Source organism: Enoplosus armatus, chromosome 2 (assembly GCF_043641665.1).
Source record: "Enoplosus armatus isolate fEnoArm2 chromosome 2, fEnoArm2.hap1, whole genome shotgun sequence".
In the NCBI taxonomy this organism is placed as follows: Eukaryota; Metazoa; Chordata; class Actinopteri; order Centrarchiformes; family Enoplosidae; genus Enoplosus; species Enoplosus armatus.
The window spans coordinates 135,940-160,810 of record NC_092181.1 but is presented as its reverse complement, the minus strand read 5'-3'; the positions used below and the strand labels follow the sequence as shown (position 1 = coordinate 160,810).

Sequence of the window (24,871 nt, the reverse complement as noted above, 5' to 3'; positions counted from 1 at the left end):
AAACCATTAGCCTTGGCTTTCTGCTCCTATTCTGTGACTGACAAAATGCAACAAGAATAATAATAACAAATAACCAATAAAAACTGAATTGGGAATTCCAAATTCCATTAGAGAACAATCCTACAAAATAGATGGAACTTAAAAACCTACGATAATTTTATGTTAAAACAAAAGCTCAAATGGTCTTCAGTGCAGACAATTTTAAAGTCGTCATTTAATTTGTGGTCTTAATTGAGATGTCTTATAATGTGTTGTCCCCCGTGAGAATTCAACCTAGCCAACCAATGCATATCGTATTTGATCATTTTCACATTTTATTTCAGTTTCAAAATTTGTCCTATATCTTCTCCTAACTGGCATTTAAACCGTCTGAGAAAGTTTAAAAGTTAACTTGATGAATCTCACAGACACCCTAAACCAACAAACACAATACACTTAGACAGGTGCCCCAGGGAAAGGAAATGACGGAAGATTTAAAATGTCACATCATGTGCCTGTGAGGTTTAGAGAGAAGCTGTAATCTAAAAAAAAAAAAAGGCCGACAATCTTTAGATATTCTATAAGCATCACGGAGAAAGACACAACCGCTGGCACTAATGGGGGAAAGATATAAACTAAACTAAAATCACTAGAGGGTGACGGACGGGAAGACACATGGACAAAGGCAGGGGAAAATGCATTTATTTCTAATAATTGTTATTAGGCAGATAAGCTGACAAATCCCCACCCCAACCCCTCCACTGACAAGTCATGGTATTTCTGGGAATCGCAGATTGTGGACTGACAAATACGGAGCTGGCAATATGAAAGCTTGTTGGTTTGATTCAATGGAGATGAGAGATGGAAACAATAGCACTGACAGGCAAACTGACTCAAACAGACACACTATCAAAATGTGAGATGGTATATGTGTTAACATCACACCATATTAACTGTTCTCTCCCTCCCTTTATTCACAAGATATCGTGTGTGTGTGTGTGTGTGTGTGTGTGTTTCAAATTGAGATAAAATATTTGTGTCAAGATTTCTGGTGTGGAAAGAACTCATTCTGTTCCTCTGCGCACTTTTCCATATTCATCACTGCTCTCTGTCATCTTCATGTCCAATCTATCTCTTGAACAGTACAATTTCCCCCAGGGGATCAATAAAGTATTTCTGATTCTGATTCTGATTCTGAACCCCTTCTTACTCCATACATCTCCTCGGCACAAGGAGGCACGTGCCCGATCGAAACGGGCCGATTGCTTGGTTCCTGCGGGTATTGCTGCTTGCAGCGTTGTTGTTCCCGTTCGGAGCGTGTCTAGGCTAAAATCAGTTCTGTATACTGTATGTTCTGTGTACATACAGTACACAGAACATACATATCAATCACACACATTGATATTGATAAAGATGATAATAATAATAATAAAACTAATAATAGTAATAGTAATTGTCGAAACATGGGGGCAGTAGGTGGGTTGAAATTATAGATCCAGACTCTACAGCTCTGGAGACAGAAATACCTGCAGAAAGCAGGTAGGAGAGAGGAAAGCGGAGTGGGACAAGAAAGCACGCAACTACGGGAGAGAGAAGGTGTTAAATTAGTAACATGCATCAGTTGGATAAGAATGTGTACAGATGGAGAGGGAAAGGAGGAGGGAGGAGCTCAGTGCATCATACGAAGTCCCCAGCCAGGCATATAGCAGCATAACTAAGGAAAGGTTCAGGGCTCACCTGAGCCAGGCCTAACTATAAGTTTTATCAAAGAGAAAAGTCTTAAGCCTACTCTTAAGCTTAGCTTGATGGCTGAAGGCTCTGGCTCCCATTCTACTTTTGGAGACTGTGGGAACCACATGTAACCCTGCGCAGTGCTCTAGTGGGGTTATAGTGTACAATGAGCTTTTTAAGATATGATGGTGCCTGACCATTAAGAACTTTGTAGGTGAGGAGACAGAGGAGTCCTTGCTTTTATAGTTAGATGATGCTGCTACACCAAATGTGTCATGGTCACTCAGACATCGTATCTACACTTGTCCACCAAATGTGGTTGCAATAGCACAAAGCGTTCAGGAGATATGACATTTTTTTGTGATATCTGTCCACAACATTTCAGCAACAACTTTGAGGGCCAGCTATAGCAAAACTGGATGAAATATCAAAAATCCCAAAAAGTTACTTTATCCGGCTTTGTTCAGAGATGTTCGCTACCAAATTTGGTGACGATTGCTCAAAATGTGTATGAGAAGTAGCGAAACAAATTAGATTTGGACAAAATTCAAAATGGCGGAAATGGGGCGTGGCTTATATGAAATGAAGAAAAAAAGGATTTTGTTTCTGAGACTTGCGGTTAAAAAGTTACAAGCCAAAACGTAGTTGTTTGTAGTAAGTTTGCTGATATAGTGCCACCATCGTGCCAAATTGCAACAATCGACTCCCCTGGGTCCTCAGCAATACACCTGCCAAGTGTGTTGATCGGATGAGCAGTTGTCGAGATAATAAAGGACATATATATATATATATATATATATACATACATACAGACAGGGATTCCTTCCTTTATAGTTAGATGTAACAGTAACAGTTTTTCTGTCACCACAATATGCATCTGTACTCCATTCTTTCTTTAACCTCTCAGTTACCTTCTTCCCCTCTTTTTTCATTTAATCCTTCCCTTCCCTAAAAAAAACATCTTCATCAACATCTGAGTAATGTTGCTTTTCCTTCCCTTCTCATTTGTTTTGCTCTCCCGAGTTTCCTTTGTGCATGTGCGTGCGTGTGTGTGTTGTACATATTTTTGGTTCAACTCAACACAGACAGTCCCCAAGTGATCATAAGGACACTATGTTTACCAGAAATAGGTTTTTGTTGGTTTTTACAAAAGGTTGGTTTTTACTTCATTGTGTGTGTGTGTGCGTGTGAGAGAGAGTGGTTGACAGATGAGTCTTTGTTCCTTGTTATATGAAGCCAATTTTTAGTAATCCCCCTTTCAATGGGAGAATTGGAGGAAACTGAATAGGAGCCTGATGGCCAAAGCAGAGACCCATTCACTTACAATGGACCTCTGTTTAGACCGCTCAGAGCAAGGGATTGTGGATTGAACAAATACTGTTAGCTTTTCATGAAGATCGCAGATCAAACCCCTGGCTGGCTGGCTGGCTGGTTGGCTGGCTGGGGAAATCTTGGCTGTCCCTATCCAGTAACTACGAGGCATTTAAAGGAAACCTGTGGGGCACTGTAGAGCAACGCTACAGTAAGCAGGTCTCCATACATTTGTAGCATGCGGAAAGTTCTTAGCATGTTATGTCACCGTTCACCCTCTTGGCTGGGGGAAGTGAACTTCCCCTTGCCTTGTTATGCTCTTGTCACTGGAGAGTGTAACACATAATGGTCACCTACTAGTCATGAAACAGTTTCCCCAGCACTTCCTATCTCGACCTTCCCAGGTGGCTCTTGAGGAAAATAAAATAAATGACAGTTTGCTCCCCTGTGTACTTGAAAAGGCAAATAATTTAATCTGCAATATTTTCTTTTAACAGGCAGTGAAAATCAATGCAAGGAATTTCAATGGCTTGAAAGAGATTTTCGCCTGGTAACAGCGGTGGTTTCTCTAAAGTGTAGACCACACAGTTTGAACTGAGAGGTCAAGCACTACCATTCAAAACAAAGTCTGAGAGGTGATTGTGCTGTTGAGTGTGTTGATACAAAAGTGTTATGATGCCATTTTTTGTATGCACCATAGTTGGTTACTGTTTAAATGTGCTTTAAAGTGCTGTTTTAGAAAGACGCTGTTCAAATGTCACAACTTGAAATGTCATCTCTAACCAGCAGTACCGATGAACAAATGTTTAGTCAAAATCAAGGTGCATGTGCTTCAGCTCTGCAATAATTGTTGGTTTATCTCCAGAGCTAATTACGTTTCTGTCTATTCCTTTTCATAATAGATATAAAGCGAGAAAGGATGGAGTAAAGGAAATTAGGATGTATCAGCAAGTGCTGTTACTGTCTGATGGTTGCAGTGCAGGTCAGCTTTTAAAATACTTTATTAGCTAATTATTTGATCAAGTGACTCACCTGATTGACAGACAAACTAACTAACCCATCAGTTAATTCACTAACTGATTCTTTGTGTGACTGACTGACATCATCTCAACGATTTACTCTATAGGTGATTTTCTGCCTTACTGGCTGAGGGACTGATCATCTCTCCGAGAGTTTTTGGGCTGCCTGACTGGCTGGCAGACTGGCTGTTTGATTGAATAACTGGCTGGCTGATAAACTAACAATCTTCTATCATGCCCTCCAAAACATCATGCTGTGTGGTCATCAGTGCATGAGTCAGTCTTAAACTCTATGTGTCATCCTCTTCCTATCTCTTATTTTCTCTCCCTTCATTATTTCCTTTCCTCACCCTGCTTGTATTCCTTCTACCTATCAGTTTCTATTTTTTCTTTTCCTCAACCTGGAGTGCTTTTTAGTGCTCTTACAGTTGTTAGATCTCTTCATATCTCCTTCTCTCGGTTTGCGGAAGCTCTGCTAGTGAGGATGTTTTTCTTTTAAAGTAATTTTATTTATTTAGCCTTTTATTCTTTATTTAGCCGTGATATCCGGTCCTAAGCTCACTGTGGTGACTTTGCATTGCAAGAAATATGGAAATGACAGGGAGTTGCTGAAAAGAAGATAAGACAATTGAAGAAAAGTAGAAAAATTGACAGAATGAGAAAAGAGAGGGAGGAAAAGAGGAAATGGGGAACTAGAGACAGATTTAGACTGCAGTTCAGTGCTACTGGTACGGTCTGCCGCCTACCCTATGACCTATAATGTGTGTGTGTGTGAGAGAGAGGTTATGACATGCAACCCTAACAGAAAATCAAATGGATAAAGCACGAGATCTGCAGACCATTTGTGCATCTTACTCACACACGCGCGCATGCACACAACCTAGATGTGATTCATTTTAGTGCCCTCTGTGCTCAGTGGGGTGGAAAATAAATGTTTTTAATGGTCCTAGGCTGTTTGGAGTGCTTATGTATTGTACATGTTTGTGTGTGTGTGTGGGTCAGGTAAAGTAGGGAGCCATAACACTGATGTGTGGGAGTCACTTGAAGGTCTAACATAAGGTATTTAAATAGCTCGGTGCATGAATTTCTCCTTAGAAGAGTTTTTAACTCTTGTAATTTACTGGCATCATTTTATCTTAATATAGACGCTAATGATTGCTGTGAACTCTCAACTAGTGGCTGTGTTTACCTCAACTTGACATTTCCTGAACGTGTTTCACATTAAAAACCTGCCCGTGGTTAAGAGAAGCTTTTAATGTGAAATATTAGCTCACTCCTTAGAATGAAGTGGTTTGCAATTGGGAGACGAGTTTGAGAAGTGCTGTTTCATACAAAACATACCCATGGCAATACATGTTACCAATATTGGTGGTATCACAGCTTCTGTTAAATAATGTCTCAATGGCTGCAATCATACTCTACAGTAGAATCATTATAACACTTACAAAATAGAGTAATAAAAGCATACTCTCAAACTAGAAAAATGCAAAATTGAAATCCCAAACTTGGATGGATGATGGTGTATCTAGTGACTAGTTTTCAATCTCCCTCTCTGTCTCTTCATTTTTTCAATAACTGTATTGTTCCTGACATTTTTTTTAACAGTGTTGGTAGGACTGTCCATTTTAAGAGCCCCCAAATGACATGAATGAAATGAAATGAAACATGCACTATATAAAGGCAAGTATTCTCTCTTTCCAGCTGCCCCTCTCTCCTTTCTTTTTCAGCACCTTTATCATCTCTTACTCTTCCCTCACAAGCAGTACCTCTGTATGTTTTCAGCCCTGTTGTACTGTGTGTGTGTGTGTGTGCATGTGTGTTGTGTGTGTGTTGTGTGTGTGTTGAACGTAAGGCAGTAAGGCAGTGCATCATTACTGCCAGTATGATTGGCATCCAGGACTGACAGCTCTCCTTTTGGGGCTGAATGCACACAGGCAAAGACTTGGTGTATAAATTAAAGACAAAAAAGCAAAGGTGGGTGAATAGCACTTTGTACCTTCTCTGGACGTGCACGCCCACGTTTATGTGTGTGTTTGTATGCTGTGTTTCTTAGCGAATCTCCTCCCTCATTATACATGGCCCATTAGTGCAGGAGTGTGAAGTGAACAAGCAACACAGCAGAAACACGTCATTCTACTGTCTGTCTTTCTCTCTCTGTCTCACTCTCCTCACTCCTTATCCTCTTCCACTTCTTCTTTTTTGTTTGTCTTTGTTGATCTTGTCTACAGGCAGTTTACTGGAGAGATTTAGTCTACAGCTCTGCCCTGTGTCTGTAGCCAAGCCGATGACCTAATGTGTGCGCGTGGGGGAGAGAGAGAGAGAAAGAAAGAGAGACTTTGTGCCCGATTAGCAGTAGGAGTGCACAGTGCTTAATTATTTAGCTACTGTCTACTTGATCCAATTCTAGAAAACTACTGAGCAGAAAGAGGGATGAAGAGGTAGAGACGGAGAGTTACTGTACATGGAACGACCCAGGATGCCGCCACCGTCATGTATACCCCTTAGAATTGGTGTAAATTGATTGCAGATTGGGAATCATTTTTTGAATGCAAGGAGTGCAGCCACAAAAAGCCTACCACTCCTCTCTGCTACACTTCAGCCCTGCATCAAATGCCCCTCCACCCAAAAGAGACTTGAGCAACTGAGAGCGAGAAGCAAGCATGTTGTACCGTAGCTGAGAAAGTCAGCACACTCAGCTGGCTCGGTTGGCTGTACATTTTAATAACACATTTAGAAGTAAACAATAAAATGGGCACAGCTCAGCATCAAGCCTTTTTTATGTTTAATGTAGCATTTTGTCATTCAAGAAATCCTGAAGTACATTTGGAAAACTTGCAGAACATGCACCAATAATATATAATATAATGCTTTGACATTGAAATGGTTTCATTTCCCATTAGCTATTGCTATCATTATTATAGACATCTTCTCATCTAATGTGTTGTCTTATGTGTAAACCAAGTGGCATGCCTACTTCATTCACTCTGTTTGGACCAGGGTATTACTCCTTTTTGTATTACCCATTCTGATTTACAGTAAGGTTGTTGTTTTTAAAGAGATGGGTTAAGAAAAGGGAAGAAAAAACATTTATCAGTGTTTCTGTGTGTGTTTAAGATGTGGAGATGGTGGACAACAGTCTTTTAATGAAAAATGCATGACAAACCCTCAGGACAGATTTAGCGCAGTCTAGTTCACACACACGCACGCACACACACACACAAATGTGAATTGAAATATGCTTCCCGTACAGATTTATTGCTGTACAGTTTGATCAGCAGAGGTTGGAAAACAACAAGTGTTTCATCAGCAGTCTCAGTATTTCATCACTCATCAATTCAGAGCTCAAGTTTGGCAAAGACGTTGGTAGGAACTAAGCAGTGTCCTGCTGAGGACTTACAGCAATCTTACAGTAGAATTACACACACACACACACACACACACACACACACACACACACAAACAGGCACACTATATCATTACTGTACTCCTCCATATGAGTTTGCTATTACGAGCATTTCAGCTCTAGAAACCTTGCAAAGGCACTAGCTGGTGTGTTTGTGTACACATGTATGCTGTGTGTTGTTTACCTTTAGTGTTGTGCTCCGTGACCTTTTAGCTAAGCCGGATCAGATTTAATCAACAGCAGACTCCTACAATTTACACACTAACACAACCAAGAACTCTGTTTTTTCTGTACATATACACACAATCCTAGACTGCCAAGTCAGGGCTCCCTTTCTGTAAATAATGATTAGGTTTGCTGTATTCCAGATTCTTTGTTTGCATCCCATTAGTCAAAACAGGCCAGGTGTCAAACCTATTAAAATTTTGATTTAGTAACTGGCATCCAGCAACACCTTGCTGTGTATCTAACTTGGACTTTCAAAGCAGCCAGTGTATACTGTAAGGCTCCTGGCTGGTCATGGAATAGTTGCAATGTCATATAATTTATGTGACATTGCCTGGTTGTCAGGCAAGAAAAGTCAAGGATTTTGATATATTCCGTGGGGAAGCTGGGTTATATCAGGGGATTGTACAAATGGGTCATTTTATAGGAGTATACCAATGTCTTTGCAACTTCTCTACACTGTCACTTGACTATAAATGCTTTTCTCCCCTGCAACAGGAGCAGTGGTAGAAGAAGTATTGTGATCTTTTACTAAAATAAAAGTAGCAATACCACAGCATAAAAATACTCCATTGCATGTAAAAGTCCTGTTTTCAAAATTTGAATCAGTAAAAGTACATAAGTAGCTGCAAAATATACTTAAAGTATCTAAAGTAAAATAGTGTTATATTTATAATTTATATTATTTTATTTTTGCGCGTTACTTTGCGACTGATACTTTAATATTCAGATAAATGTAGTGGCGTTGAGGTATAAAGTAGCATAAAATGGAAATACTCAAGTACATTTGGAGGTACTTGTACTTTACAGTACAGTACAAGTACAGTAATTGAGTAAATGTACTTACATGTTGCTGTTACGTTCCACCAGTGTTCCGGAGTGTTTATAATATTTTGAAATATTATTAAAATGCCTTTAGTTTAATCTGCTGTTCCTTAGCATTGTTGGTCTTATGGGAGTATTTTTTGTGTTTTGAATCTGAAAATCCTAATGGGATGTATTGTCCTCTCCCCTTTTCCTTGTCTGTGTGTTCAGAACCTGCTGTCAGAGAAGGTTGACCAGATGATGGAGTGGTCCTCTCGTCGTTCGGTTGTCCGGATGAATGGGGACAAGTTCCGGCGCTTCGTCAAGGCCCCACCCAGGAACTACTCTGTCATCGTCATGTTCACTGCCCTGCAGCCTCAAAGGCAGTGTTCTGTCTGCAGGTATACACACACACACACACACACACACACACACACACACGCTCACACACACACACACACCAATGCACCTAGTTTAGGCCACATAACTCCTACCTTAAAAGCCATTCCTCTGTCCTTTTCTCTATTGCCTGATATTCTCATGTCCTCCTGCAAGTTTACTCGGTGCACTGAAGTTCATCTGCAGTGGGAGAGTCTGTGAGCTCTGAAGTCACACACATATACACACACAAACACACAAGAGCACAAATGTCCTAGAACTCATCTGATATTTCACGTACCCTCCTTCCACATACACATATAGACTTGCCCACCTTGGGAAATACAGAAAACAGCATTATATAACAAGAACCTGTGGGTCAGGTTGACATTTGGATCAAAGGGACTCCCTCCAGTCGTACTACCAAAGGGGAGTGAATACATTCCACAGAACAAGGCCAACAAGGCCAACAAGACCTACTTACCTGCTTGCGTACTCAGAACATTTAATGCATGAGGAGATTTTCCAACATTCCCAATAGCGAATCTTAAATTGGACTTTTATTTACAAAACCAGACTTGCATCATGTTTGCAGCAGAATCAAGTGCAGCATTACCGTAAAATGCTAATACAAGATTAGAAGTTTGATTTTAATTTTTAATTTGGAATTTAAATGAATTCCCATCTTAATCAAACAATTTAACTCCCCAACAAGCCAAGTATTTCAGCACCATGGACAGCTCTGCACACAACTCTGGTTTTCAAACTAGATCTGACTCTGGAGCTGTCCATTGTCCTGAAAGCTACTTTGGATTAGTCAGTGCAGTGATGAGAGCCAGTGTTGGGAATACATGTCTCAAATACCACATTAGTAGCTTTTATTACATGGTTTTCTGTAACTGTAAATAAGAGACTACTGTAAAGACTACTGCAGCATTGTGAGCAGTTGTAAACATAGCTTTGAATATTCATCTGTATACAAAGTCCAATCATTCAGATATGCTCATGTTTTTATTGTAGACATTGTCTTATATATATATGTGTTGATGATATGCACACTACACTCTCCCTCATATAATGGTGAAAATTGAACAGAATCTACTATTACATACATACATACATACATACATACATACACTACTCACAAAAAGTTAGGGATTTTCGACTTTCGGGTGAAATGTATGGAAAATGTATTTTCATTTTTGCCTCTCTGCTTCTTCTTCTCTTTTTGTTTGTTTCTGTCTTCCCCTCCCTCTCTAGCTCTCTGTCTATTTCCCCAGGCATTCTCTTATTAGCATTAGCGATAACATCACATCATTAGAAAAAGAGAGCGAGAGTTAGAGTAAGAGATGGATGTTAGATGGTGACCTGAGCGTCTGCATTACGAGGAGTGTCAGGCAGTGAAAAAGATGGCTAATCACTGGGGTCCTCACTTCCACATCACTCTTAGGTTTTGTCCCATACGACATAGTAATTCTGACTGGGCTTTTAACTAAGTATTGCTTTCACACTAGAAAAGAGACAAAATTAAGTATACTCAAAGACAGCAGTCTTCATACTATATTCACTACATTGTTATGCCTATCATCGATGGCCAGTACTTTCACACACTGCACCATGCTGTATAAATGGTTGAGCGACTCAGGGCTGCAAAAACTGAGTGATGCAACAGTTCAGAGACAGCTGGGGCTTAACCCCTAACCAAGAATAGAAGTTTTATGCTGGATGAAACTGAGAAACCTGGCTACTCTTTCACTGGAAAGAAAACATTTTTCTTTACTTTGGTCACCAGGTTACATTTAGCAGGTTTCTTTGGGGTCAAGTGGTTTTGACTAATATGATTCTGTATCGTTGTTGCTAAGTAACTGCAAACGAGAAAACTAGAGTTAGCTTTGTGAGGTAGAAACCTAGGTAACACCTTAGGTTGTCGACTTGGCTGTTTTGTTGTTTCTCAAGTTGAGTGTGTTCTCTTTATGTATTAAAAGCATGAAAAAAGGGAGCGCTCTGTCCTCTCCGTTTGCTGATTTCTATTTTCGTTTTATTTTTCATCTCCTTCACCTTAGTGGAGAATGTCTGTCTCTAAGTTTTGTTTTGCTTTTTCATTTTGAAATAATTCAGCTCAGGTCTGACCTAATAATTGTAGTGTTTCATCCATTCCGACCTTAGGTTTTGCCAGTAAATATTCACTACTGTTTTCTGGAAAAATATAACAGAGCTGTACAGTGTTCTAGCTTTGTTCACATAAAAATAATATGAATGGATAATCACATATGAGTGAATTTGCAAGACATAACAGAGGGAAGGTTCTACATGTACACTGCATATTTGTTTGACAACATAAGACATTTCAGTTCCAATCATTGTTTTTTCTTTTTCTTGTGCAGACTAAATACCACTTATTCATTTTGCTCAACTATAGGAAACTGAAATAAGCTTCAATCACAGGCTTCAGTCAGGCTCGCTTATTACACTGTACTGACTGAATAAACACCACGTCACTGATGATGGTATAGAAAAAATATAATGTATAATTATAATATTATATATAAAAATACATACATATATAGAACAAGAAATGAAAAAGAAAAATAAGTTAAAACATTAAACAACAAAATTAAGAAATAAATTGATAAAGACAAGCAACACAGCAGCTTACAGTATACCTACAACACTACACACTGTGAATATATAATTTATGTGTAAAAATGTCATAAAGATATATTATTAAGATATAGTATTAATGTTTGAGTTCACAGCAGTCTGTAGCATTTTTGCTACCAAAAACAAATAATTTAAAGTGTTTGTTTGTTTTTTTTGTTTTTTTAATAATTCAAGTCCCTAGCTTGTTGTGCTGGTTAATTTATGTTGCCTTGCTGAGACAGATAAAGAGACTGTTATTACACTTAAATGGCTAATTGTCATGCTCACATATTTAAGATGGGACATGGATTAACAGACTTTTTACATCAAGCATTTTCCCATTCCACACAAACCTGATCATCAGCTGACTCTGGGGATCACATAGTTGAGATTGGTTGGTTTTGAAAAACACACATTTAGAAATGAGCCAAAGTGAAAGGTATTGCTTTATTAATGTATAATCAAGGTTTGAAAATGGGTTTACAGTTAAGTAACAGTTAATTTACAGTTGCACATCGTTTATGTGCATTGAATAATGAGATAATATTCAATTAAAATAATACAAGTTGGATTACTTCACTGCTGTAAAACTCCAAGATATATATGATCGAAGTGTCTTATTATGAAACAAAATTGCATTCTCACTGCAATATATATTTCTGAAACCCCCATCAGTAAAAAAACCCCCACATCATTAGGACAGTTGTCAGAAGCTAAATAAACAATAAATAACATGGACTATACGGACAGTTCAAACCATATCTGTCGACACCTTGACAACTCCAGCAAAGTGGTGTTCACCGGCAGATTTGAAAACCACTGTAATCCCTGACAGGCTGCTGGCCTGAGTTTCAACTTCATCTCCGCTGACTTTTTAAAACCGTTGACACTTCAAAGGGACCATCCCAACATTAGCTGCAAAGATAACAATGTAACATCACTGCACATAACACATCCTGACAGACAATTTCCCACTAATTAAAGCCAACACAAGAGGCAGTTGACATAAGGCACAATGCCAAAGTGAAGTTTAGCAGCTGGAAAGAGGCATAAAGCTAAAGTCAGCGACGAGAGAGAGAGAGTGTTTTATCTTGTCATGTAGGAAGATAAGGTGATGTACTGGACTGACCATGGCTGGTTAAAATAATACCTTCATCAGGCTTTGAAGTTTGAAGGAAATTGAAATAAAATGATAAATGAGATACTGAGAAGGATTTTGAGAGCTTGTTTTGGGTTATTGCCTTGCTGGAAAATTAGTCTTTTTCTACATAACAGTGGCAATATGGGTCTGAAATTATGTTTCATTACGTTTTTAGAACCAGAGTGACATCTGACTCTAGTCACATCTGCCATCAAAGAGATTTACTTGCCACTGAAGAGATAATGTTGAATAGAATTTGAATTATTGGCATGGTATGTGTATCTGAGACAAAGCAAGTGTTAAGCAGTCCCTTTTTGCCTCAATGTAACTGTGTAACCGTGAAAATGTGTATTCTGGTTTGACTTTTCTTCTTGACTTTTCCTTCTTGGTTTTTGTTTCTCATTCCCTCTGTCCATCTCATTGCCATCTTATAGGCAGGCGAATGAGGAGTACCAGGTTCTGGCAAACTCTTGGCGTTACTCTTCTGCATTTTCCAACAAGCTCTTCTTCACGGTAGTGGACTACGATGAGGGAGCTGATGTTTTCCAACAGGTAACTACTTATTTAGTCTATCATCAATACCAAGTGTATTCACCCAAACTTACTGCAAGTTGCACCTTTTATCCTTTACTTTTCTCCCTCCCCCTGCCTTCCTCATCCCTCTGCTTGCACATAACATCCATTGTTTTCTCTCTGACATTATGTTGGTCCCTCATTATCACCCAACCCATGACATTAATGAAACACGTTCAAAATCTGTTAGCTTCATAGTCATAGTTTATCATAACTTTCCCTCTCTCTTTGGGGAGTTTTATTTTTTGTGACATAAGGAAGATTTGTATGACAAAGCTGAAAGACCTTTAAAAACAAATTGGACACCAAAAGCTAATTACTGTTGTGTTGGTAAAGGATTATTTTTATCATAGGACCTACCAGAACGCTGAAGGTAAATTGCTCCACTAAATTAATGGCTCCAAACAGAAGATATTAAGACTCCTTATGTTGGTTGCTCTGGCTCAAAAAAAAAATAAAAGAAAACTGTAAAAGGAAGGTGCCATTGTGGGCCACAAATTGTGGGGTAACATCATTCACTTGCAAATGTGGCTTCTCTCCCCCTTCATCAATCCCCCTCCTCCTTTCCACTGTGGTTTACCAGTGTTAGACAGAGACAGTCTGCTGCCATATGTTCATTCTTTCCTTATAACCTCCCATACACACGCACAAAAAGTCATGCATTTACACACAAAGTCGCAATGGCAGAAAGGCATATAAGGACACATATGCAGAGGGCAGGTACAAACATGTACATGCATACATGGATTGCTGTATTTATACACTAAATGGCACACAGAGTAATACACGGTAAGACACATAAACATATTTAAAAGGACAAACAAGCAAGTATACGAGTATAAAGCCAATTAAATGCTTATAAACACATGCAAACAACACACAATACACACACTCCCAAGCAGATGCATTGGTAGGTAGCTGCTTTTATTCCAAGAGAATATAAACAAGAGAAATTCACATCATGGTCAGTCCTGTTTTTTTTCCTTTATTTTGACTTTAGTGTGTGGGAGGAAAAGCCACAGGCATGTGGGATAGCCACAACAAGTTTCATATTTGATACTCCATGTGTATTTAGTATATAGGTGGGTGGGTAGGTCTTATTTTCATGGTCACCCATATGTAGTTTTTATATTTGACGCATAGCTCGACCTTGCAAGCCTAAGAAAAGCAACAAATATTCACACATGAGAAGCTGTAACAAGTGGATTTATGGCTCTTTGGCTTAAAAAGAATGACTTAAACAATGAATCGAGTTTCACGATTGTTGCCAATTCATTTTCTGGCGAGTGACTTATCAATTAATCAACTAATTGTTTCAGCTCTAATCTTAGGCCTAACTCAAAGCAAATTTTAGAAGTCAATGGAAAAACGCCAGTGAATGTCAGACATCAGTCACAGGCTTCAACATGAACACAGGTCTGTCCACTGGCCTGTCAGTAATCCTTTTCTTTGCAGTTCTACTATGCCATAAATTAGAACTGCATATTACCTCCCTGTTAATTGTACTGAACTGTAGATGTGACTATGATGGAAAGGATTGATGACTGAAATAAAACCAGCCTAATTCTAATACATGACTATTCCTTTAAACAGTGTTAAATGTCATAAAAACAGCATTTTATTTATTATGCACTGTCAGGCTTGTAAGCGTGGACAGAAAGTTATAGACTCTGCTGTGCAGTGACCTTGATGGTCAACAGGAGGTTTTGCACCTTTAGCTAAATACAGAAAACGATGCAAAATATGGAGGTAAATTCCCTGTTGTCCTTTTGTATTCTACACTCTTTAAATAGCTGTGCTCAGTTAGAAATAGCCTGGTTTTGCTTCTTTTTCTTATATCTTGATTTATTTTAGATCGATTAATCCAGTGAAAATGGCATTAAAACATGCCCCTAAAATCTATAATATTGTTTTTTTTGCCTTTAACAATTCAATTGTTACTTCTTGCCCGCTGGCTTTCTTGCAACTTCTTTTGTGCTTTTCCTCAAGGCTTTTTGCTTTTCATGACTATCCACATCTGTTCTTGTCAGGCTATTGAAGTTCAAATGTACATGCTACGTATACATGTTATTACATTTGTATGCATACAGTATGTAAAAAATGTGTGGCTACTTATATAACGGAGATAAATAATCTGCATAGCAACTCTCCTCTAATTTCTTCTTCCTTCTCCGTTTCCTCTGCTCATTTCCTTCCTTTTTCTCTCCTCTCAATTTTTCTTCAGGTGTCTTGGGAAAAACGGGAGAGAGTAAACCAGTTGACTTCATTGTTGTTCATAATTGTAGGGAGTCCTGGGATTTGGAGCTAAATAGGTGTGAAACATGGAGGGAGGGAGAGAGGAAGGAAGGAAGGAAGGAAGGAAGAGAAAGTTCTACCAGTTGTCTTTATTTAGCTGCGTGTGTGTGTGTGTATGTGTGTGTACAGAAGAATATATTTATGCAAAGATAGCATTATTGGAGATGTTCTCTCTAAACAATTATTAGCTGTGATGGCCAACACACACCCATTTACTGTCTTGTAATCAGATACACACACAGAACAGCATATAACATGATGGAAATACAACACACTGATGCAGTTTCTTATATCTTATGATCTTTGAAGGTTATCTTTTTGTCATCGCGCCTTTGCTAAGTCATTTAATATTGCGTATCTGCCTAATACAGAGTCAGGACCCAATGCTTATATTTCAGCTAGTACAGCTACACAGTGCAAATATCCCCGTATCAGATAATAATTTATAATTATGAATTATAATATTTAAAGTTTTGTATAATATCTGTGAAGAGTGTCAGTCTGGAGATGTTAGGGACACGATTTGGTCTTTCAAGGTCTCATGCAGTTTTGAGCTAAACAGCAGCAATTTAGAGGCGTGCAGTGGTGATGTGATGCTCGCTGTCAGTAAGGATATCTTTATTGAAACTGCTGGCGGATGTTTAGTTGTTTGTTCCACTTTGGGGATCAATCACTCACAAAGGTGTGTGTGTGTGTGTGTGTGTGTGTGTGTGTTGGGGAATAGTAAATGGAACACTGTTGGAATATATACTGTGTCAACAATTATGTCACAACAGTGATATACTTCTATTGGAGCATTAGCTGTCTTCTGAATGAATAAAAAAAGATGACTATTTGGCAGGAAGAAAGAGAATTACAGTATTCCAAGCAAAAAGTAATAAAAGCACGATTTACTTTCTAGAATTAACTAGTTATTTAATGCAGTGATTAAAATGTAAACAAAAAATAATAAAAAAATTGAAATTCTGACATACACACATGGATAACTACAGAGCCCAAAGAATATTAGACATTGTTATTGTAATAATAATTATAATTGAAGGACATTTTTAGCCGTACCACTTTGATGTTTAGGTAAGATAACTAATATTTGGAGTTCTATTTATAAAAGAGAACCAGCCTCAGAATTGAAGTTTTAGGACAGTAAGCAATTGAGTATTTAGTGATTACCGATGGAGACTGAAAACTTAATGCAAAGCAGTCAGGAGGTGAAGATTTGATACTAACATCAATCAGTTGATTAAGATTGATTGTGATCTATGATGTTCATGATCTTTATCTTTGGATGACATGTTGCTTCATATGTTTGACAAGTCAGAAATGACATTAACTTGACCCTCATTTTCCTCTTTCCCTCTAGTTGAACATGAACAGCGCTCCAACCTTCATGCATTTCCCGGCTAAGGGAAAGCCAAAGAGGGCTGATACGTTTGACCTGCAAAGGATTGGCTTTGCTTCGGAGCAGCTGGCCAAGTGGATTGCAGACCGCACAGATGTGCAGGTACTACATACGCAAATAGTCACATTCACACATGCACCTTTGCAAGAAACGTGCACACATTGATACATGCAGGCTGTCTCTGTAGGGTTGGGTAGTCCGTACCAGTGATTGATTGACAGCTTTCACACCAGCCTTAAAAGGGAATTCACAGACACATCAAAGTCTGTTTACAGGTGGAATACTACTGCATATGTGAAAAAAAGTTGTGTAAATCCTTTTGTGGCTCCAGAGGGAGCTGTGCAAAATCTGATAAATTGCTTCAAGTGATGTCACTTGGGGCAACGCCAGTTGGGGCTGAAGACTACAAGTTTGAAAATGAAAAAAAAGTGGGGGCGTGGAGTTAGAAAGCAGAAAGCTTACCCGACCTCTGTAGTCTGCTACTGATCTCTGCTTGAGGCTAGCTGCTCGAGGCTACATTAGCTGCTACTAGCATAACACATCTGAATCTCTGACAGTACTGTCGACAGTGGAGTTGCATTGTGGGTAATGTAAAGGAAGAAGAATGTGTGGAATAAGAAAGACGATATCTCTGGTTCTGCTGCATCAATTTTGCAAGCACACCACAGTTTTTTGCACTAAACAGGTTAGGCATTAAGGCACCCTTAGTCTTTGCAAGGGCAGAAGCAAAGTTGACCATGTCATAGCCCTGTAAGCTCCAAGGAACAGGCTCTTAAGTTGTTGGCACCTGAGAGATCAAACCTTCGACTGTCGGACTACAATTTCTTCTTCCCTGAACAACCTGTCAACAGAGTACTGGCAGACATTGTCCAAGCATCCTGCTGACATTCTGTTGATGGATCTGGATTCAAAAGGCTGCCTTTCAGAGAAGGCGATGGGGAGCACTTACACTAAGTGCTAGCTTTCAGGCACTTCAATGTGACTTTACCGCATGAATAAAAACAGAAAGAATAGGGAAAAAGAAAGCACAAATATAGGCTCAAAAAATAGTGAGCTGAATACATTTGTGTGATGGAGGAACTCTGTTAGAAAAGTCTGTGTGTGTGTGAAAAAGGTAGTGCCTGTAATATTCAAGAATGACAATAAGGATAGATGGGGAATGTGGCTTTACAAAGATCAAATTCTGAATGACTTAATGTGTTATAAGACACCACACTATTTCAGGTCATGCAGGGTGTTACAACGTTACATTACGTGGACTGTCATACGCATTATTGCTCACTGTATCTACAACTAAAACAGAAAAATGACTAAAAGTAGATTAATTAATTATAAAACAAGCCTATTTTTGTTTTGTCCAAAATCATTATAAATTAAGTCTATAACAAAACAAAAAACTTGTAGTATGTGGCAGAGCTTTATACTAAATCTCTTTTCCTTTCTCTCTTCCTTCCTGAATTATATATACAGAAGTTTTAATCCAATAACACTTAGAACAGGCATGTGTCATTAACACTGATTATGTCAGTTAAAAATGTGTGTGCCATCTGCTGCTTCTGTGTTTTGGAACATTTTACCCTTGCATCTGTTAATAGCGCAGCGTGTTGTCAGTTTGGCTTTATAGTCATACACACAGACACACACACACACACACACACACACACACACACACACACACACAGAAAGAGAGAGAGTGAGAAACAATACAAAGGTTTTCATAAATGACATGGACTATGGTTATTAGATTTAATAAAATTCTGCAGAGGAGTTTTATTTTCTAATAACATTATTTTTGCCTTCTTAAAATGTTGCTTTATTATTTAGTGTTGTGCTGCAGCTTATAAGTGATTAAACATTTTGGGGGGTTTTGAAAACATTTGACAAATCCTTTTTGAAAACAGGAAGATAGTTGACTATTCATACAACTTTAAAAATAAAAAATGGGCTGCAAACCATGCTTTGTATCATGTTGTTATTGAAACAACCTTTTGCTTAAGGGTTAGGGTTAGGCTCTGGCTCTATTGCTTTGTTGGTGTGACTAGCATAAAAATCCACCAAGCCATGCGTTTCCATGAAAAATTACAGATGAATGTTTTTCTAATGTTATATGTAATCAAAGCATCCCAGCTCTCACTAAGCTTAGATTTTGTTTGGTTACATATACTGTTCCCAAATGTCAAATCTGTTATGTTTTGACTTAATCGTGGATTTAAGGTTATGTCTTCCTAACTTTATCTTTCTTCTCATTTTCTAGCTCAGTTCAGTTTAGTTCAGTGTTAAATGAACAGCTGGTATGTTTGAGAAAACAAATTTATTGTCCACTCACAGACTGAGTTTTATCATTCAGTTAGACTGAGTCTCTGCCGAGTCCAATCAAAGCAAATGGTTATGAGGGCTAGAGTTCTTGTTGTCGAGACTGATTCAGTTGTCAAGGTGGGGTCAGAATTTGTTCTTTGGGTGCAGATTTTCATTCAGTTTTCTGCTTTTAGTTTGTGCTTGAATATCCACAAAACAAATTGTATTTAAATGCACAATACTCCTTACTTTTACTCATTCAGTGACTTTAATTTGTTGGGGATAGGTTACACCCCCCTGCATCCCTAAAAAAGTATAAATAGGTATAAAAATGAACAGTTGAATGGATTTTTTAATATTATATCATTTTAATTCAGTTATCGTCAAGTCAAGAAAACATGTCTCTTGGTTCACACTGGGAAAAGGAAGTATGAAGGAAGTGTATTAGCAATATTCACTACATTGATATATCGTTCAATACATCTATACATGTATAATATAGTATAGTGATATACACAGTAACTGAAAAATATAAAGTTATATGATCTTCATATTTCTCTTCTCTTTCTCTCTCAATTCTATTCAATTACATTCAAAAGACTTTATTGGTATGAAAGTTCCGAAAACAGTGTTGCCAAAGCATCAAAATACAATTTGTCCAAATATTTGGACTGTATACAATAACAATAACAATATGAACATTAACATAACATTAAGATTGATATATCTCTCTCCCTGCAGATTCGTGTCTTCCGTCCTCCTAATTATTCAGGGACTATTGCTTTGGCTCTGTTAGTGTCTCTGGTTGGAGGGCTGCTGTATCTGAGGAGGAACAACTTGGAATTCATTTACAACAAGACTGGATGGGCCATGGCTGCACTGGTATGACGCACACACACACACACACACACACACACAAAAACACCCCGCCCCCCTCCTGTTTCTTAGGTGGGAACCTTTTAATCCACTGTGAGGAGTAAAATATATTCTCTGCCAAAAATATCCACCTTCACAAGCAAAGTCAAGTGAACCCGCACTGGAAACAAGTTGAGTTGAGTAATCTCACCTCATTAGTAGAATTTTCTGCCTGTTTTAACATACCTTAATTTTTATTTCCCAGAGTTATATGTTGAGGTGGTTAAATTTCACACTGTCTCAGTTAAAAACCATGATAATAATACCAATAATGATGCTTCTTTCACATTCTCTCCTGTCTGTTTCCCCACCTCTAGTGTGTAGTTTTTGCGATGACATCCGGTCAGATGTGGAATCACATCAGAGGTCCTCCCTATGCCCACAAAAACCCCCAGAATGGACAAGTGGTATGAGTCACAAAATATTTTTTCCTGTCTCTATATATCCATGCATTCATCCATCTATTGCTCATTTTCTAATTTCTCCTTTCTATCCTTCCACTTTTGTTCTTTCATCCAACCTTCGATCTCTTTATTGCCCTCCTCTTATCCTCCCCTCTTTTCCCTTCTTTTCTGCCTTTCTTTCCTTGTTGCTTGGTTGCTTGGTCCTTTTCCCCCTTTTCTTAGTCTCTGCCATTCTTTATTTCTTTACAATTGCTATGTGTTTTCAGCAAACACGACATATCAAGGGTTAAGTTGGATTCCGTTTTACAGTGTGGCAAGTGAGGCTGTATTTGATCAACATCTGTAAGGCTGTTGGCCCCGAGTAAGGTGCAGTCAGTAGCATTACCACCTGCTAACAGGTCAGTGCAGGGACAGCGTTTGTGTTACTGGACAGCTGGGAGCAGTCATTGTGTGTTAATATCACCTTAGTCATCTTGAACCCAGCAGAGAGAGAGAGGGGGGTGATCTGCCTCACCTCCTCTGTTTTATACAGTTTTTCAGTTGCCACTTATTACCAATATGTGTGCAAACAATCACACACACACAGCATTTGCAGATATAGTTTTGCTGGTCATCATTTAAGTTTGTTCATTCAAGTGTGAAATTAAAATTAAAATATGAGAAAAATTGAGAAAATGGGGAAGAGGGAGAGAAGGTGATGGGAGAGAGAGAGAGGAATAGAGTGAAGAAAATTTACCCAAAAGACGTAGATGTGTCTACAATATTATGTTGTCTGATCTGATATGTACCATGTGTGCATTTACGGACACACACCCTTCCACTGTGAGTGATGCATGGGCTCACAGACCCCAAGTCTACAAAGCAGTGTGGTTATTGTAGGAAAAGTCAATTCAGCTCTCACAGAGACTGAAAAGGATTGGTATTCCCTGTAACCAGCACTCCTGGAGAATACACATAGGCACACAACAGAGGGGAGTGCACAAACACACGTTCATAAAGTCGAAAGAGAAAGAAAATAACAAAAAAAAGCATCACAACCTCCGTCTTGCCCCTTCCCATCTTCCATTCCATATGGTATGGTCCCTCTCTCTTGTTCTGTGTAAAAGGCACTCTATTTGTCAGGCTCTGTTGGCTCTCTGTCATTTTTCAGTCTGTTTGAAAACAAATAGGTTTAACCCTCATCCTATGTAGCTCTCAACTGTAACTCCCAGCCTTCACCACTTCTTTCCGTGTGATTTCTCTTTCCACTCCACTCTCTTTGCCACCTACTTGCTTCTGAACCACTGGACACATCTACAGACCGAGATGATGCTGTTGTTGATAGAGACTTTTTCAATCCTAATTCATTTTTAAAATGCATGGCATTGCACACATGACAACAGACTTCACTTATCATTTTTCCCAGCAGGTTGGCAATTAATTTGTGGTGGTGGATGGCACCGCGTGTGATGGACGGGTTCAGTAATAAACTAGTTAAACAAAGGTTTATGAATAACTCAGAGACGTAATGTTAGTTAGCTGTTATGTTAGCTAGCTAGTTAACTTCGAGGCTAACATTACTAGCTAGCCAGTCCAACTTCCCTCATAAGTTAAAATAAGATGTGTAACATTAACATTAACACATTAAATACGACAAGGCATTATTTTTAGGCATCCAATACTTGGGGTGTAGTGGTATACAAAATTCACGATTCGGTATGAACCTTTGTTTTGTTATGTTTTCGGTACAACAGGGAAAACAAAAAAAAATGCCATGTCTTTTATTTTGAAAACAGTGGCTCATTGGCCATAATTCTTACTGTAACTGTTAATGCACTGAAATACTGACGTATTGTGAAGAAGAAAAAACATAATACCACAAATGTCAGTAATTCTCCATCCAAGACTCTGACCTGTTGATAATTCCTGAACAAATGCAGCTTGTACTGCTTTGTACAGGACAGGAACAACGGACTGACCAACATGCACACTGAGGGCATATTGTAATGGGGCTCAAGCACTTTGACCGTCACTGGTCACATATCTGCTGGAATAAACACTTCTGTAGCATTAGTTATTACTTTGACACGGGACTGAAAGGACGGGCTGCCCGAGTAGATGAAGAATACCGATCACAAACTTCATAGTATATCTGAGAATATCCTGCTGACTCCTGATATCACTGATGTCACAACCTGTCACATGTCACAACCTGTAATCGTCAATGTAACAACTCTCACCGTAGTGTACACTCTGTTTTCATTGGTTATTGGTAGTTCTCCATTTGATATCGTATTTGACATTAGGATCATTATTTGATATTAATTTAGTTGTATTTAAATATGCTCAGCTTTTTACCTTCACTTGATTTCTCTGTCCTTTATTTTGTTCTTTTCAGTCTCAGCTCTCTTTCTTCCATGCCTCCCTTCCTTTACTTCTACCCTCCCTCTGTTTTTATTCTTCTTCTGCTTCCCTTCCCTTTTTCCTTCCCTTTCTACTCTATGCCCTCCCGTCTCCTCTCTGTTTCAGAATCAGAATCAGAATCAGAATCAGAAACTGTTTATTGCCAAGTAACATACATTACAAGGAATTTGCTGTGGTCTGAAGGTGCTATTGTTTTGATAACAAATAAGTAGAATATAAAAGCTAAAATAACAATAAGAATAAAAATAAAAATAAGATAAGATAAATAACAACAGTGCAGTGACCAGAATAAAGTAAAGTAAAGTGTCCAGATAAAGTGTCCAGTAGGGGGTGGGTGCGTTAATGTAACGCAGTGGGGACAGGGGTGATGTACGTTAATATAACGTATAGCTTGTATAGCTTGTGGTAGTGTTCGGGGGGGTGTCAGTGAGAGTTTGTCAGGTTGACTGCAGAGGGGAAGAAACTGTTTTTGTGGCGGGAGGTTTTGGTCCTGATGGACCGCAGCCTCCTGCCAGAGGGGAGGGGGTCGAACAGATGGTGTCCGGGGTGGGAGGGGTCAGCAGCGATCTTCCTGGCTCTCCTCAGGGTCCTGGAGGAGTACAGGTCCTGAAGAGATGGGAGGTTGCAGCCGATCACCCTCTCTGCAGAGCACATCTCACATCTGTCTGTCCTCATATAATGTTATAGTCTTCATAAGAAAAAAGTGCAGTCAGCTCGTTTGAAACATTCCTACCTGCCTTCCGCTTCTGACCTCTCTTCCTCTCTTATTCTTGGCTTTGTGTGAACTGAGAAGAGCGATGAGGGCAGCATTAAAGCTTTGACATAGTGAAGTGTTGAAACAGCATTTTAGATAAAGACAGAAATTAATTCCCTAACTGTAGGGAGCAATAGCCATAGGCGTCTGATTCAAATGCAAAGGTGAGCAGGTCATAAAAGATTTATTACTGAGCATGCAGAAAACAAAATTATACCAGTTAGGAACAGAAAGGCTGAAGACCTGGCGGAAGGCCCATTATATGCCCTATTGAAGTTGCGAAACTACGAGTTTACCCAGAAAGTTAAAATTTCATAGTTTGGGATTTTAGCAGTTTATGAAACAAATGAAAAGAGTCAAGTGAAGGGGTCGAAAATATCATCAAAATGTGTGACATTAATTCAGACAATTCTGTTTTTATCTGTGTGAAACCCTTAGCTGCATGCTGTGTTCTTAAAGAAAGGGGCTTTGTTATTTTAGTGACTACCTGCATAACATACATTTGTCCACCCTGGAAATACTTCCCCCCAAAAATCCCATGACTGATATATACTGTATTCTATTGCTTATTTGAGTATTTTGCCCTGATACAAGAAGGCAGTGTGGGAGATGAAATGGAAATGATGCCTGCCATGACATTCACTGTACATATTACATTACTATACATTGACACATATTATGTCATACTGAAATTAAACAACAAAATGGCTGATATGAAGATTTACCTTCTCAACACTTTGTAGTATAAGCTTTTTAAAATTTTTCAGTGATGGAGAACTGCCACCAAAGTAACCTTTCGTCAGAACATCAGTAGTGCCACTTGTTGTTAGTTGGGATGAACCCCATTTACATGTCTACACTGACTGATTTTCACCTGATGAGAAAAGAAGATATGTCACAAGTGTGGATCCAGGCTCATTATGTTAATAGACAACATTATATCACAGGAGCCTGTGGCTGGCTCTTTGACTTTTTCTGTTTGCAGAAGAAACAGCAAAGCTAAACGTCTATAAAGATTATATAGGTTAATGACTAATATTATAACATATCTAAACAATACTGAACTTCATTAGATTAAACCGAGGGGTGCATTTTAACTTCTTTCAAAGTTGTACTTATTTTAAGATTAAGATCAGCTGCATTATATTCAGAGGTGTCAATTAATATTCTGCCCTGCTCATGTATGTAAATAGTGAAAAGAG

General features: G+C 38.7%; 1 protein-coding gene across 1 annotated transcript in view; it reads left to right on the top strand.

The window, feature by feature from the left end:
- Window positions 1-24,871, top strand: part of tusc3 (tumor suppressor candidate 3) — a 65,465-nt gene that overhangs the window by 15,152 nt on the left and 25,442 nt on the right. Inside the window, exons 2-6 of the mRNA XM_070917158.1 lie at window positions 8,704-8,873; window positions 13,066-13,183; window positions 16,860-17,000; window positions 19,935-20,075; window positions 20,426-20,515. Coding sequence (XP_070773259.1) covers window positions 8,704-8,873; window positions 13,066-13,183; window positions 16,860-17,000; window positions 19,935-20,075; window positions 20,426-20,515 — 660 coding nt within the window. The remainder of the gene's footprint in view (window positions 1-8,703; window positions 8,874-13,065; window positions 13,184-16,859; window positions 17,001-19,934; window positions 20,076-20,425; window positions 20,516-24,871) is intronic.